We start from the raw sequence: 17,144 nt of genomic DNA, 5'->3' as shown, positions 1-17,144 counted from the left end.
AATACTTTTCTCTTTTACAGAACACCCTTAATTTATACCCATTCGCACGCTGCGCGTGTTGCTAGACGTGGTTATTTTAACGACAGTAGACCATAGTGTAGAAATACAGTGAGCAGCAATATAGATGGTTACTGACATCTTTCACTAAACACATTGCAGAAAACAAGAATGAAGCAAAGTGGGGAAGTTGCGTGGTGCCATGTGAGGTTCAGACGTGTGAACGGCAAGCTCTGCACACTTTGCTAGTTTTAACACATTATTGTCATAAACCAGTGAGATTTGAGACACTCTGTTCTATAACTTTTCTAGGAAGACAATATGTCAAAAAATCCAAAATCTTCGGGCTCTGTAGATATTAAAAACACTTATGTGGCCAAGCTGATGCCCGGACAAGACTGCAGACCAGGGAGCAGATTTTGCCAGTGAAGTGCGGGAAATTCGGTGAGAATTGTTGAACTTGTCGGCAATGCTGACGAAGGTTGTTGCTGACTTGGAGGATCTTGCTGTAATACGTCGATTGATCACTGCCATGGAGACAAAATTCACTGAGGTGGTTAAAAGAGTGGGGGATGTCGAGAAACGGATCGATTATCTGGAGTCATCGGAGAGTGAATTAGCTGCTAATCCGTTAGCAACCAAGGTGGATTTGGAGTGTGTCTGGGAGAAGCTGGAGGATATGGAGAATCGTAGTCAGAGAAATAACGTCTGTATTGTTGGAATTCCTGAGGGAGCAGAGGGTCAGAATATGGTGGAATTCCTGGACAGGCTTTTTCCGAGTCTGCTAGACATAACAGGCCATAATATGGAAATCGAGAGAGCTCACAGGGTTCCGGCTCTGGCCTTGATCAATTCTGGCCAAATTTCTGAGATCATCCGATAAAGATCTCATGTTACGTGAGGCAAGGAGTAAAGGAAGGCTTTCTTGGAAAAACCACAGCATTTTCTTGTTCCCAGACTTTGCGAATTGGATTAGAATAATGTGATCGATTCAAGGAATGCAAGAAACTCTTACATAAATGGAAGGTTGTTTTGAACTGATGTTACCAGCCAAATTGAGAATAGATGCTAAGGATGGCCGTAAAACATTCACATGCCCACAGCAAGCATTGTCCTTCATAAAGTCAATGGACTGAGTAAGTTATTTTGTGGTATTCACGTTGCAGCCAAGTGGGCCTGACTCACTGAACATTCACTTGACAGTTCGAGGAACTGAGCACCATTTTTGTTACTTTTTGTGCTGGTTCCGCCTAGCGGCTGGAGTTTGTTTTGAGGAATAACACTCTGTAAGGGGGGGTTCGAGGGAAAGGAGGAGGCGAGAACCGGCTTGACAACTTAAATAATAATTTAATGAACAACTTAAACAAAAACACACAACCATAAACACACACAGTACAGCTGCCTGTAATTCTCTCTCTCTCGAACTGTCGTCCCCGGCCGCCTTTATCCCTCACGCGCCCCATCAGGCTGACTGTGGACCGGGCGTGCGTCATTCCAGCCCGGCCCCGCCCTCCACGGCTCTACACTCCTCCCGGCATTGCCTCAGGCCGGGGAGCCCCGGCATGACGTACATCCCCCCTTCCTCTCTGGGGGGTGTGCCTTGCTCCCCGACTGCCGGCGGGTCATCCCCGCCTTCCTCAACCTGGGAGGAGACAGGAGGGGAAAAACAACAACAAAAAAAACAAAATAGGCAAGGGAAAGGCCAACACGGAGCGACAGAGAGAGAGAGAGGAGAGAGAGAAAATGAAACTCACTCACCGGTTCTCTGATGCACCGTCGAGTGGTCCTCGATCACTCCTCCACCCTCTCAGGCGGATGGCAGCCACTCCTCCCTGGGCGGACCGGAGTCAGACCTCCGACCCCCAGCGGACAGAACGCCCCTCCGCGTTCCCGGCATCCCGTGGGGACACTACTCCGCCCCTGGCAGCGGCCCTACCGCTCCAGGCGGTCAGGGAGTCACTTCCCTCCTCCCCTCGCGGACGGTGGTCTTCTCTCGACCCCTCTGCATTTCTAGGGGACGGCAGGGCACTCCTCCGCCCCTGGCAGCGGCTCCATCGCTCCAGGCGGTCGGGGAGCCCAGTCCCCACTCACCTCGCGGATGGCGGCCTTTCACCATGTCTGGGTGGTCAGGCTACTCCGTCCGCAGGCGGATGGCAGCGGCGCTCCGCTGGGTGGACGGCAGTGTCGAGGACTCTGCGACGGGCATCCTTCCTCCTCCCGGGTTTCGGCACCAGTGTAAGGGGGGGTTCGAGGGAAAGGAGGAGGCGAGAACCGGCTTGACAACTTAATAATTTAATGAACAACTTAAACATAAACACACACAGTACAGCTGCCTGTAATTCTCTCTCTCTCGAACTGTCATCCCTGGCCGCCTTTAACCCTCGCGCGCCCCATCAGGCTGATTGGGGACCGGGCATGCGTCATTCCAGCCTGGCCCCGCCCTCCTCGGCTCTACACACTCCTTCGGGACAGTTGTGTGGATGAATCTACTCGTTCTTTGTGCCTATGCCTCCTATTGGCTGGAGTTTGTTTTGTGGAATAACAATCCTTCTGGACATTGTTGTGGATGAATCTGCACATTCTTTGTGCTTATGCCTCCTATTGGCTAGAGTTTGTTTTGTGGAGCATTTCTTGCAGGACATTGGAGTGATTAGGTAATTTGTTGCACTCATGTAGCAGTCGAATGGGCCAGCTCACTGAACATTCGTTTGATTGTCCGTGGAAAATGTGCGGCTTTTTTAATTTTTTTTATTATTATAATTTTGTATTTATTTTTTAGTGCTGGTTCTGCCTAGCAGCTGGAGTTTGTTTTGTGGAGGAACACACCTTCGGGACAGTTATGTGGATGAATCACAAAATTTGTATAGAAACACCGGACTTGAGCATTCCAAAGGCAAAGTTGTCACGGGGTCTCTCGTAGGCGTACATGGACTGTTTGAGTTTAGAGGAATGGACGCCAGTTGAATGCATGGGTTAATGCGCACGTTTTTCTTTTTTCTGTTTGCTTAGTTCTGGGGGATGTTCGGGGGTTGATTGTTGCACCAATGTTGGAATGTGGTCTTTATAATTTTATTTTTGACACACAATATATTTTTTTCTCATATGTCAAAATGTCAAATGTTAATATGAGTGGATTGTCTCTCTCCACGTAGAATGTGAATGGGTTGGGGCACCCCATAAAAAGAAGGAAGGTTATTTATTTTTTAAACATTAGAAATATAATAGTGTTTCTTCAAGAATCGCATCTTTCCCCACAGGAAGCTGAAAAATTTGGGAAGATATGGGGTGGACATGTTTTCTTTAGTACTGGCCCAAGTAAGAGCAGGGGAGTCATTACATTGATAAGTAAACATCTACAATTCAAATGTCTCAAACAGATTAAAGATAAATTAGGAAGAGTCATTATTGTTTTAGCAGAAATTCAAGGGCAAATGTTGATTTTGGCTAATATTTATGCACCTACCTTCACAGGATGTATAAAAATCTTGGTCTTACAGATATTTGGAGACTTCTGAACCCATCTGGTAGGGACTATAGATTTTTTTTCATCAGTCCATAAGAGTTATTCTAGAAATGATTTTTTTTATTTTTTTTTATTTTTATTTTGTTTTAATATAAGTCCCTCATTTAATCTGTTGTGGATTGCTTAATTGGAAACATCTTATTCTCAGATCACGCCCTGGTGAGTTTAGAGATGTTGCCATATTCGGAGAAAAATAAATCATATAGTTGGCGCTTTAATGTATCCCTTTTGCAAAATCCTGAATTTCAACAAATGTTAAAGGCTGAAATCAATGTTTATATGGAGACCAACTGGTCCTCAGTATCCTCTGTGGGCGTGGCTTGGGAGGCACTTAAGGCGGTTCTTAAGGGTCAGATCATACAGTATGCCTCATTCATCAAAAAATCCAAAGCACAAGAACTTGTGGAGTTGGAAGGGAATATTAAAAGTGCCGAGGCAGAGCTGAAGTGTCGAATGTCGCCTGATGGCCTCAGAGAATTAACCTGATTGAAATACAGATGTAATACTATTTTGTTGCGGAAGGTGGAATTTTGGCTATTCAAGGCAAGACAGTCATACTTTGAGTCGGGGGACAAAGCAGGGAAGCTTTTAGCTAGATATATAAAGCAGAGAGAGTCTTTTTCTACCATTCCCTCAGTGAAATCTGCTGGTGGTGAAATTTTTACCTCGGCCATTGATATTAATAATGCTTTTAAAGAATTCTATCTTGATCTTTATAGTTCCACATCTTCGTCTACTGATGAAGATATTAGAAATTTTGTGGAACCATTAGAACTTCCTAAACGGGCTGAGCAAATTCTCTTGATTCTGAGATAACCTTGGAGGAGCTTGGCGAGGTAATTAAGTTGCCTACAGGCAAGGCTCCGGGGCCAGATGGCTTTGCCGCTGAATTTTTTAGATCTTATGCTACAGAACTGGCTCCACTTTTGCTAGAAGTTTATATGGAATCATTAAAGAATGGAAAGCTTCCACCAACCATGACACAAGCACGGATCAGTCTGATTCTTAAAAAGTACAAAGATCCAAGCGAGTGTAAGAGTTACCATCCAATTTCCTTGATCCAGCTAGATGTTAAAATATTGTCAAAAATTGTAGCTAACCGATTAAGTTATGACATCTCTAATACATATAGATCAGGTGGGGTTTATTCAGGGCCGCAGCTCTTCTGATAACATTAGGCATTTCATCAGTATCATGTGGTCAGTGGCGAATGATAAGACTCTGGTCACTGCCATCTCACTGATATGGTAGAATGGGATTATCTTTTTAAGATTTTGGAAATATATGGGTTTGGGAATACTTTTATTGGATGGATTAATTACTTTATAGACACCCAGTAGCGGCGGTACAAACAAATGGATTAATTTCAGATTATTTTACTTTGGATAGGGGCACCCGACAGGGTTGCCCTCTTCCCCTTTATTGTTTTGTCCTGGAACCATAAACAGCCGCGATAAGAAAGGAAGATGATTTTCCAGGGGTGGTGGCAGGAGGTGTGGCGCATAAGCTTTTGCTTTACGCAGATGATATTTTATTATTCGTTTCCGACCCTACTAGATCTATGCCTTGCCTCCACAGAATTATTAATTCCTTTTCTAAATTAGTTTGGATACAGATTTTACTGGTCTAAATCCAAAGCTTTGGCTTTGACAGCGTACTGCCCAGTAACGGCTTTTCAGCCAGGCGCCTTTCAGTGGCCCGAACAGGGCATTAAGTATTTGGGTATTTTATTCCCAGCAAATTTGTGTGATTTAGTTAGAGTTAATTTTGTCCCTTTAATAAAAGTTTTTTGAGCGATGTGGGCAGGTGGGCTTCATTACATTTATCGATGATTGGGAAGGTTAATGTTATTAAAATGAATTGTATTCCAAAATTCAACTACCTGCTACAGTCTCTCCCTATAGATGTCCCCCTCTCTTATTTCAAGCAATTTGATAGCATAGCGAAGTCCTTCATTTGGAATGGTAAACGTCCCAGATTACATTTCAGTAAGCTGCATAGACCAATTGACAAAGGTGGGCTAGGCCTACCCAAGATTTTGTTTTATTATTATGCATTCGGTCTCAGATATTTGGCTCATTGGTCACTTCCACCTGAGAGAGCTCCTCCCTGGTTTTGTGTTGAACGGGAAGTTCTTGCCCCTATATCGCCATTGCAAAGCCTTTTTATCAAACTAACCTGAGAAGTTAAGTTACACCCCGTTATCTTGCAATTGCACTCGGTATAGACAAAAGTGTCCAAAGTGTTTAATTCTGACATTTCTTTAAATGTTGCCTTGAGGGGTTGGAATAGTGGGGGTTAAGTATTGATTCTGTTTGTATATGTTTTGCTTTTCTTTGTTTAACATATGAATCAATAAAAAAATGTTAATCACAAGAATGAAGCAAAGTGAACTTCATGTGTCTAAAATGAACTGTTCAGCTAAACCAGATTTGTGACAGGACAATGTGCTTCCAGAGCGCCTTTAAACAATTAAAAAATGTTTCCATCCAAAATTGTCTTTATTATGATCAGCATGTTTGAAGTCTTTCACAAACAGATTATTTTTATGAAAATTAATCAAAGATCATCTCTCGCATAGATGGCAAGGAAAATCAACCAAGAATGTGATTTTACTAGTAGCATAGTGGAGATCTCATGAGAACATTTCCATTATTTGATAGTCTGACCATTTATAGGCCTACTTAACTTTAGCTAACAGTATTTTTAAGTTTCACTATTGTGCTGTACATTGTTTGTTGTTGGTAGATTTTCACTTTAAGGAATATATAAAACCGGCCCATTCATACTTTTACATTTTTCCACATTTTCTCTCGGGGGATACCCCTAAACCCCCATAATGTATCTTTCTTTAGTCACAAGGCCTGCTATGCCCCTTAGGTATCTAAAAATATTCAAACACAAATACAGGGCTGCTATCATTCAGCTTCAAAATGAACAGTTGAATTTATCTTTTAAAATTTATAACAAAGTGCTCTTGATTGATGAACTCATTGAAATATTTTAATCTTTTGGTAGAATATCCCACTAAGTCCACCCCTTTGCTTTGTCTCTGGAGCCCCAATGTCATAATCTTTACCCAGTTTTAAAGAGACTATTTTGACTTTATGATTTTTTTCTTTTACAAATTACTATTGCTGCCAACTTTTATAATAACTATTTCATAAAATTGATTAAGCATTCTTTATGTCATTTCATAGCTACTGACAGGGGTGTAGATTCCAGGGGGGAGGGGGGGAGGTAACCCCCCTAATAATCAAAACAAGCAAGCCTCATGGGGTAGCTCAGTACCACCCCTGGAGTTCGCTAGTTCGCTAGTTCGAATCCCAGGGCATGCTGAGTGACTCCAGCCAGGTCTCCTAAGCAACCAAATTGTCCCGGTTGCTAGGGAGGGTAGAGTCACATGGGGTAACCTCCTATAATGTGGCTCGTTCTCTGTGGGACATGTGGTGGGTTGAGCCGGACGCCACGGTGGATGGTATGAAGCCTCCACATGTGCTATGTCTCCGTGGCAATGCGCTCAACAAGCCACATGATAAGATGCGCGGGTTGATAGTCTCAGAGGCAACTGGGATTCATCCTCCGCCACCCGGATTGAGGCGAATCACTATGCAACCACAAGGACTTAAAAGCACACTGGGAATTGGGCATTCCAAATTGGGTGAAAAACCCCCCCCAAAAAAAACAAAAACAAACAAACAAACAAACAATCCTCGCCCCTGGCGGAGGATGAATCTCAGTTGCCTCTGTGTCCGAGACTGTCAACCCGTTCATCTTATCACATGGCTTGTTGAGCGCATCACCGCGGTGACATAGCGCGTGTGGCTATCCTCCGTGGCATCCACGAACAACTCACCACGCGCCCCACCGAGAGCGAACCACATTATAGTGACCACGAGGAGGTTACCCCATGTGACTCTACCCTCCCTAGCAACCAGGCCAATTTGGTTGCTTAGGAGACCTGGCTGGAGTCACTCAGCACGCCCTGGATTCGAATTTGCGACTCCAGGGGTGGTCAGCGTCTCAGCGTCTTTACTCGCTGAGCTACCCAGGCCCCCTTGAATGTATCATCTTGAGTAATCCAGACAAGGCGTGTTGGTGTGTGCCTTTTCGATATACTATTTAATTTACATTTACTTAAAAGATTTGACTGTTGGATTTAAATGATGCAATGGACCATGCCATGAAAAACATACAATTTGTCAGTCATTTTAAAGAAATAAAACATCTTTGAGAACATTTGAAGCTGCACTTATTACCGAGGCATGTCAAAGGCCAGACAGGACATTTTATTGGAATAAAAAGAGCAAGACTGGTGGTAAATTAAAGTTTTAAGAATGATTAATGTTGTCAAATACTGTAAGCCACATTGAGGCTAAATTGCTTATACAGTAGCACCATTAAAACCAAGTAGGGGTGAAAGCACAGGACTGTCTACCCCATTTGAACTGAATAAATGTCAAACACACGACTCCAACTCAGTAATATTTCCTTATAATATATTAATAATTATCCCTATGGTATAGTACCAAAGATATTGATTATAATCTGGTAGAAATTACTGTGTTCCCCGTTATCGCTATTGTTTTTGTCATGCTGAAAGATATTCAGGGAGGGCATACTCATAGGCACAGCACAGATGGACAAAGATACTGTATCTCTCCAATTAGCATCATGTCATAACTTTACAGCTGTTTGACTGTGTTGCGTTAGATAAATACTGGCAAGATTACGTGCATATTAACCCAGTGACTGTTCAGTTCTAAGATAAACTATGATTCAATGTTAGTAAATTAGGTGTACCAACAATCATAAATCAAAAAAGAATTCTATCTTACCATAATTCAGGGTCAATCAAGTTATCTGTTGTATGTTTCTAGTATTATAGTTTTGATTAAACACCAGGGGACCCCCCAAGTTAAACATTTTCAGCATTATGGGGGGTCTGGGACCCCCCAGCAACCCCACAATTCAAACATTAGGTGCAATTATGTGTGTGTGTGCTTTTTTTTTTTTTCAGTACTGTCACAGACTGGGTAAGTAGGTGTGTTTTAGATGTTTTTTTTTATTTTTTATAAAAAGTCTCTTTCTGGTAATGGTAGATACATTTACAAATTTGCTACTGTTAAGATCTTAATGAATTAGTAACATTATAAAATTAGTAAATATTTGATAAAAATTAGTTTGAGACACTTGACTACACATTTTTTTATTTTGAATATTAAATAGGCTGTATTAGGAAGCTTTAAATATAAATTATATGTATCTGAAGATCAAGTGTAACTAACTTACACTGCCTGGGCAAAAAATAAAAAAGTTGCCATTTGGATTTAAATTAGCAGATATTTAAGAGTCTATGAATGGATCATTATGTGTCAGCTGGCAACAATTCTTTTAACCTAACTGATGCAGTGTGTAACTTCACATTTCTTAAACAACCATGTCGGAAGACGTATCCCGTGTTCGTGGAAAAGATGTTACTGTGTTTCAGAAGGGGCAAATTATTGGCCTGCATCAAGCAAAGAAAACAAATAAGGAGATTGCTGAAATCACTGGAACTGGGTTAAGAACTGTCCAACGCATTATTAAAATCTGGAAGGATAGCGGTGAACCGTCAGCTTTGCGGAAGTCAGAAAAAATCTTGAATGATTGTGATAGGACATCACTGAAGTCACGTCATAAATCAACAGTAGAACTCACGGCTGTTTAATAGTGAAAGTAAGAGCATTTCCACACGCACAATGTGACGAGAACTTACAGGATTGGGACTAAACAGCTGTGTGGCCACAAGAAAGCCACACACACTTGTTAGTGAGGCTAATTGGAAAAAATGACAAACATTTTTTTAGGGAGCATAAAGTTTGGACTGTGGAGAAATGGAAAAAGGTCATGTGGTCTGATGAGTCCAGATTTACCCTGTTCCAAAGCGATGGGCGCGTCAGGATAAGGAAAGCGCATGAAGCGGTGCACCCATCATGCATAGTGCCCACAGTACAAGCCTCTGGAGGCAGAGTTATGATCTGGGGTTGCTTCAGTTGGTCAGGTCTAGGCTCAGCAACGTTATGTGGCAATAAAATGAAGTCAGTTGACTACCTGAATGTACTGAATGACCAGGTTATCCCATCAATGGATTTTTTCTTCCCTGATGGCATGGGCATGTTCCAGAATGACAATGCCAAGATTCATTGGGCTCAAATTGTGAAAGAGTGGTTCAGGGAACATGAGGAATCATTTTCACAAATGAATTGGCCACCACAGAGTCCTGACCTTAACCCCATTGAAAGTCTTTGGGATGTGCTGGAGAAGACTTTAAGGAGTGGTTCAACTCTCTCGTCATCAAAACAAGATTTCGGCCAAAAATGAATGCAACTCTGGATAGAAATAAATGATGTGAAGTTGCATAAGGTTGTCGAAACAATGCCACGATGAATGTGCACCAAAATCAAAGCTAAAGGCAGTCCAACTAAATATTAGAGTATGTAACTTTTTTTGGCCAGGCAGTGTAAAAACCTGTGTAACTAATCATAAAAATAAGTAAATAATGCTTAAAATTGAAGATACCTACAAGATAAATATTGCCTTTATAACTTAAAACAATGGCTCATAAATTGATAAAAAAACAAATTACTTAAGGTCACATGCTGAAAACTTGTCAAGTCTAATATGTCAAGCAAGAGTTCTAAATACTCAAAAATCTGATGCAAATAGTTGCCATATGTGTGTGTGTGTGTGTGTGTGTGTGTGTATATATGCAATAAAACAAGCCCAATATATTTACACTGGTATACATCTTAATCATTAATAAAAAAAATAAAACATTTTTCAAAATAAAAAATAATATATTTTATTTTTTAAAATATAATATTTTTTGTAACAAAACAAGCACATCTAATATATATCTGAACATCAATATGAATAAGGTAGTGAATAAGGTAGTATTTGGCCAGTCATTCTGCTATTTCTCTATATTTACACGTTATTTACAGATGCATTTGAACAAATATCATGAATTTTTGAGTAATGAACTTCAAGATGTTTTCTTAGGTTTACTCGAGGTTTACTTCCTTAGGTTACTTTGACCTGAACCAAACGTGCCTTCTAATAAAAATGTCAAAATATAGAAAGAAAAAATAAAATAAATAAATACATAAAGTAAACAGTCTTGATGTTCTAAAGAGGTCTTCTCTGTTTTCTTTTTCTTTTTCTTTTTTTTTTTCCATGACAACATAAATGCTACATGCATGCTGGTTGTTGGTTATACCACCTAACTTTTATTTGGTAGACAAAACAAATTTAAATATTTAAAACATTTGAAAACAAAATTGTTTAAATTAAGAAAATTAAGTTAAATTGTTTTAAGAAATAATAATACAAATTCTAAATTATTCTAAACTATTAATTCCACCATTTCTTCTTCTTTTTTTTTTTTTTCAAGAATTTCGGGATTTAATTACATTTTAATTTTTTTTAACTGTCTCCTGACAGTTGTACCACTTAGACAGTTTTTTTATTTTAAGTCCCAAGGAAAAAAAAAAAAAAAATTCAAAATGAATTTGAACTCAGAAATTGAAATCATGTTCATCATAGTAGAGGTGTATTTAGTTAATTGTTTTGTGTGAACTGCATTTTTAAATATCTTATTAGATTCTGACAAAACAAAAGTAGCGTAATGTCATTGATCTACATCATGGATAAATCACCATGTTCTGAAACAACAATTGGTAATTTCTTCTGAAATATAGTAATGCTATTAAATATTGGGCTTTTGGGTGATCTATACCTTCAAAAATATATATCAGCAAATAAATAAATAAAAAAGTGTAAAAATAAGTTGTGCATTCATTAATGATGTAAAATATTTTATTCTTTTTTTTTTGTAAATGTAAATTCAGTTCCTCAAATACCAAACCCTATATCGCTCTGTGTACTTCAAAAAAGCTTTAGTTTCAAAAAACAATTTAGACTACTATACAGAGCAAAAAAAAAAAAAAAAAAAAAAACACACTAGGAAATTGATGTATTTTACAAGACAAGTAAAATATCCATGAAACAATTTTGTTACAGCTGTTCATTGAGAAAAAATATATACAACTGACTCTTTTGAAAAAAAATTCATGCCCAGTACAATACAAATTCTAAACTGTCCATTTTTTTCAACTTGAAATTGTGCACACAGAAAATTCCCAAATTGAAATAACAAGGCATGTGAAATGTGAAAAACTGTTTTTGGCTACAAAATGAATAACGCTCTCTTACAGATGCTTCACTTCAATTCATAAAACTAATACAAGTGTATGCTTCATATGTACATATTTTTTAAGAGTTACACCTCTTACTCCTAACAATTTTAACTCAATATCTTCAATATGCAAAATATCCTACCGATTACTTCTGTTTCGGAGAAAGTTCTTGCGCAATGATGTTGCTTGTTTATGAAATCTAAACGACACCCTACCGAAATAAAATGAGTGTCATCTACTTGTGCCTATTCAGGTTAAGCTTGTGATTTAATATTCGGTTTGTGAGGTTTAAAGTTCATTTCACAGTTTTCCCTACATCTATAATCCAACCTGATTTACTAGAATGTCACTTAGTTTTAATTCTCTGGCGAAAGTGTCACCATTATTCGTAAAGTGGAATAAAATGAAAACCAACAAAATGGTCTGCAATAATGTATAAAGCACAAAGTCACTACAAAACCACATTCTAAGCACAGAAAAAGTACCTTTCTTGTGAATTATTAAAAAAATTACCATTGTAATTCTGTACAATATCATAATTACACGTGTCATCTGGTATCATGGTGTGTCTTTGTTAAATAATTTTGAAGAGAAAAAGAAACAAGAAAAAAGCAAAACAAAACAAAATGAGCACATCTAAAATATCTGAACATCAATATGAATAAGGTAGTGAATAAGGTAGTATTTGGTCAATCATTCCGATATTTCTCTATATTTACATGTTATTTACAGATGTAACAGAATCTCAAACTGCGTGCAAGGATCGCAGTCGGGCATCCTTTTTGATCGGCGTAAAACCGTTTTAAAAAATAGGCCCACTCATTCACTCACACAGTAATAAATACAAAACACCTTTATTTTTTTACACTAGACAATGAGAGATAGCTAGGATAAAACTGACTCATGGAATCAAGTATTTTTGAGTTTTTTGTGTGTTTGTTTTCTTTTGTATTTCTTTTTTTGTTTTCTTTTTTTTTAGTGCAACGTTATTTTTCCCTTTTGCGGAAGTCAATTCCGTACATTCTCCATTCAGTGATGTTCTACATTGATTACTACGGTAAAGTCTCTACTGATCATGTCATACATATGGGCCTGCCCCCTCTTTCAACCTATAAGGCATACCCGGCACAGTGCTTCCTCCCATTCGCTTTCCTCATTCGCTGGTGAAATCTGCCCCACGTGACACGCACTCAAGTGGACATACACTCACAAACACACACACAAACTTATGGCACATGCACATAACGGAACCTTTCCCTTTCAAGTCAAGAAAATGAAACGAATGGCTCTCACACACGCTGTATTCTCGCGTTGTGTTTTTCCTCTTAATTTTGCACATAAAAAATGATCGTCTGTTAATACAGGATTGGCTGTTAGTAGCTTTCCTCGACTAACTTCAAAGTTTACAGAGCCTGTGTCTTCCTCTGGAAAATTGGCACCTCAAAGTTGTGGGATAGAGATGTTGTTTTGATTTTTGAATGACTGAACCCGTTCAGTTGATCCACTTGCGGCAGTTGGCGGCTCCACAGTGACATGGGATCTTGCTCTGATCTTCCACCAAGGCGAGCTTGTAATCGTAGCAGAGCTAAAACACAAAGTCAGTCAAAGTTGGTTTCAAAAACTGGAACCATTAGCACTGGGGATAGCTGTAAAAGTGATGGTACTCATATCCAGTGTTGGGAATCACTACGAATTCCTTAACTCTAAAATTGTAATCAGATTACTTAAAGTATTATTTCTTTTTAATAAGTAATCACACTACTAATGACTTTTAAATTACTTTCTAGAACACTTCAAAGAAAATCTTTCGTTTTTCTGCTCTACGAATTCAAAATAATGTCTATATTTCCTCTTTATTCATTGACTTGTTAGGGGGCGCACACCCTTCAGCTGTCACAAAACACAAACAGATGTACATATTAAAGCAATTCTTTTATTTAAAACAGGGTTCCCACTCTTTTTTAGAGATAATTTTTCCCAGACTTTTCCACGGCTGCGTTTCCCAAAAGTAGATCATAGAAACCATTGGCGCCAATTGTCTCCACGATCAACTTAACATTCCAATGCTTTTTGGAAACGCAGCCCATGACATTTTCAATAACGGTGGGAATAAAAAACAGGGATCAAACCCTAAAGCATATTTCCAAATACATTTCCTAATATATTCTCCAAATTTTCCAGATATAAATATAATATATAGTAATCGGGGAAGAAAGCAACAATAATTTACTTACTTTGCTCAAATGGAGAGTTGTGAATAATGACACAGAAATACGAACATGTCAACGTGAAATTTTAGTTTAAAATGTACTTTTCTCCCTCAATCTTGTGTGCACAGCGTCTGATGCGAGAAAGCTCATGCAATCGGACAAGGTCTCTGTATCACATTGGGTATTATAATAGGAGTAATCGATAGTTAAATTCCACTGGAAAAATAGTCATCAATTTTCCAGGTTTTCCAGAATGCGTGGGAACCCTGTAAATGTATTGTACATACAGTAAATATTTTTATTTCTGAAATATTTAACCCAAGTAAAGTTGTTAAAAGTAAATAACTTAATTGAAAGTCAGTAACTGTAATCTGATTACAAAAATGTGAAATGTAATGCACTGAAATAATTTTTGTACTAAAAGTAATTAGATTACACCCAACATTGCTCGTATTGTCTTACCTCCTCTCCCCGTTCAATCCTGCGAGCGGCACTAATGATCATCTTGTAGCCCCGCTCAAAAGTCACAACCTCAGCCACACAATTTGGTGAGCATGAATGATTGATGTACCTATGGGATAAATTAAATTAAAATGAATTACAACTTAATTTGCACCTACTGTATATCCTAACCCAACCGACTTCACATTTTGAAGTATTCAGCAGCAATTTTTAAAAACACTATGAATTTAACGTAAGAAAATGTAATGTGCAAACACATATACAGTTGAAGTCAGAAGTTTACATACGCCATAGCCAAATACATTTAAAAATTTAATCGTAGAAAACATTCCCTGTCTTAGGTCAGTTAGGATAACTATTTTAAGACTGAGATGTCAGAATAATAGTAGGGAGAATTATTTATTTCAGATTTTATTTCTTTCATCACATTCCCAGTGGGTCAGAAGTTTACATACAATTTGTTAGTATTTGGTAGCATTGACTTTAAATAGTTTAAATTGCCTTTAATTTCCATCATGTTCATTACGATCACAAATTCTGGCTTGCTAATAGTTCCTATACTATCAAAATCCACAAAAGGAGGTAGATCCTTTTCCTATTTGGCTCCTGAACTATGGAATAGTCTCCCTAACACTGTTTGGGATGCAGACACACTACCTCAGTTTACAAGCCTCACCCTTTTTCCTCCAAACATACAATGGTCATTATGGCCAAACAGTAAAATTTTTGTTTCATCAGACCAGAGGACATTTCTCCAAAAAGTAAGATCTTTGTCCCCATGTGCACTTGCAAACTGTAGTCTGGCTTTTTTGTGGTGATTTTGGAGCAGTGGCTTCTTCCTTGCTGTTCAGCCTTTCAGGTTATGTCAATATAGGACACTTTTTACTGTGGATATAGATACTTGTCTACCTGTTTCCTCCAGCATCTTCACAAGGTCCTTTGCTGTTGTTCTGGGATTGATTTGCACTTTTCACACCAAACTACATTCATCTCTAGGAGACAGAATGGGTCTCCTTCCTGAGCGGTATGATGGCTGCGTGGTCCCATGGTGTTTATACTTGCATACTATTGTTTGCACAGTACAGATGAATGTGGTACCTTCAGGCATTTGGAAATTGCTTCCAAGGATGAACCAGACTTGTGGAGGTCCACAACTTCTTTTCTGAGGTCTTGGCTGATTTCTTTTGATTTTCCCATGATGTCAAGCAAAGAGGCACTGAGTTTGAAGGTAGGCCTTAAATTACATCCACAGGTACACCTCCAATTGATTCCAATTAGCCTATCAGAAACTAATTGGCTAATTGCCTTAAGGCTTGACATCATTTTCTGGAATTCTCCAAGCTGATTAAAGGCACAGTTAACTTTCTAAATTTCTGACCCACTGGAATTGTGATATAGTCAAATAAAAGTGAAACAATCGGTCTGTAAACAATTGCTGTTAAAAATTACTTGTGTCATGCACAAAGTAGATGTCCTAAACGACTTGCCAAAACTATAGTTTGCTAATATGAAATCTGTGGAGTGGTTAAAAAATGAGTTTTAATTACTTCAACCTAAATGTATGTAAACCTCTGACTTCAACTGTAGATAATTGTTGCATAACATAACATCAAGATTTTAGGTTAAAACTTACATGAATGTTTGACTGAATGTGTATATTTTATGCACCCTCAAACGGACGTTAAAGCACCCTCGATTAAATAATATTGGTGCTTCAATAGCCATGTTTACATGCAACCAAATAATCTGTTTATAATCCGACTGATAGCTCAATCGGATTGAAAAGCCTTCATATAAACAAAAATGATTCGATTGAGCTGGATCCAAATGAAATTTCCATCCGATTGAAGGGGGTGGTGTAGACCTTATATAATTAGTTTAAAAGAAAAATATTAGCCATGTAAATGTTTGAATCTGACTACTTTCTCAATCGGATTCTAAAATACCTTGCACTCGTGCGCAGAGATGTGGTGCGTATGTATGTTTATACATGATACTCTCGCGGGAACCTAATTTATTCAAAGCAATGACAAAACGCATTATTAAGGGTAAATAGCCAACATTTTTTTCTTGAATGATATTTAATATTGCTTAGTGATTTTTGTGTAGCATCCCATCCACAGCTGTTGCTTGAAGTCCCTATTATTTTTTTCCATTCAACATTTGTAAACTCCTTTAAGGACAACTCTCACCCACCTGTCTTTACTTCGTACTTGAATCCAGAGATGCCTGGGATTATATTAGAGGAATGGGCATGAGGCAAATATATAAGTCAGACAGGGTATATTAGACACTGCTTCTAATTGTTCGTTTGCCTAGTAGAGTGAGTATATTTTTTAGATATCTCAAAGCAAAAATGGCAATTACGGACTTTGATGCCATTCTCACTTTCTCAGCCTTTCTCCGCTTCTTCAGAATGCAATGACTGACGCTCTTCATATGTGCAGAAGTTTATTTCGGAATACATGCAATGCACATGTAAATGAATATTTTTATCGGATTGCAATGTTTAGGGGACATATAAACAGTACATTCGGAATCTGCAATCAGATTGAATTTATTCGGATTGATGAAAATTAGTGCACGTAAACATAGCCACTGTGTCTTCACTATAACTTCTAGAGCACCCACACTAAATTCAGAAGCAGACTTCAGAGATTTTGATCTTCAACCGGGCCTGATTGAAGGTGGTTGCTTATTGGCCCAAGTGAA

General features: G+C 38.6%; 2 protein-coding genes across 8 annotated transcripts in view; one reads left to right on the top strand and one right to left on the bottom strand.

Annotated features, from left to right (window-relative positions):
• bcl2b (BCL2 apoptosis regulator b) overlaps positions 1-15,793 on the top strand; it is a 215,793-nt gene extending 200,000 nt beyond the window's left edge. The window contains exon 3 of the mRNA XM_051700850.1: positions 15,600-15,793. Coding sequence (XP_051556810.1) covers positions 15,600-15,777 — 178 coding nt within the window. The 3' untranslated portion in view covers positions 15,778-15,793. The remainder of the gene's footprint in view (positions 1-15,599) is intronic.
• The window catches only part of kmt2cb (lysine (K)-specific methyltransferase 2Cb), a 171,666-nt gene continuing 165,888 nt past the window's right edge, over positions 11,367-17,144 (bottom strand). For all 7 annotated transcript variants that reach the window (XM_051700822.1, XM_051700824.1, XM_051700828.1 and 4 more), the window contains 2 exons: positions 14,433-14,541; positions 11,367-13,345 (listed from right to left, as the gene is read on the bottom strand). In XM_051700822.1, coding sequence (XP_051556782.1) covers positions 13,253-13,345; positions 14,433-14,541 — 202 coding nt within the window. In that variant the 3' untranslated portion in view covers positions 11,367-13,252. The remainder of the gene's footprint in view (positions 13,346-14,432; positions 14,542-17,144) is intronic.

Source organism: Myxocyprinus asiaticus, chromosome 6 (assembly GCF_019703515.2).
Source record: "Myxocyprinus asiaticus isolate MX2 ecotype Aquarium Trade chromosome 6, UBuf_Myxa_2, whole genome shotgun sequence".
In the NCBI taxonomy this organism is placed as follows: Eukaryota; Metazoa; Chordata; class Actinopteri; order Cypriniformes; family Catostomidae; genus Myxocyprinus; species Myxocyprinus asiaticus.
This window is presented reverse-complemented; position numbering and strand designations above follow the sequence as displayed.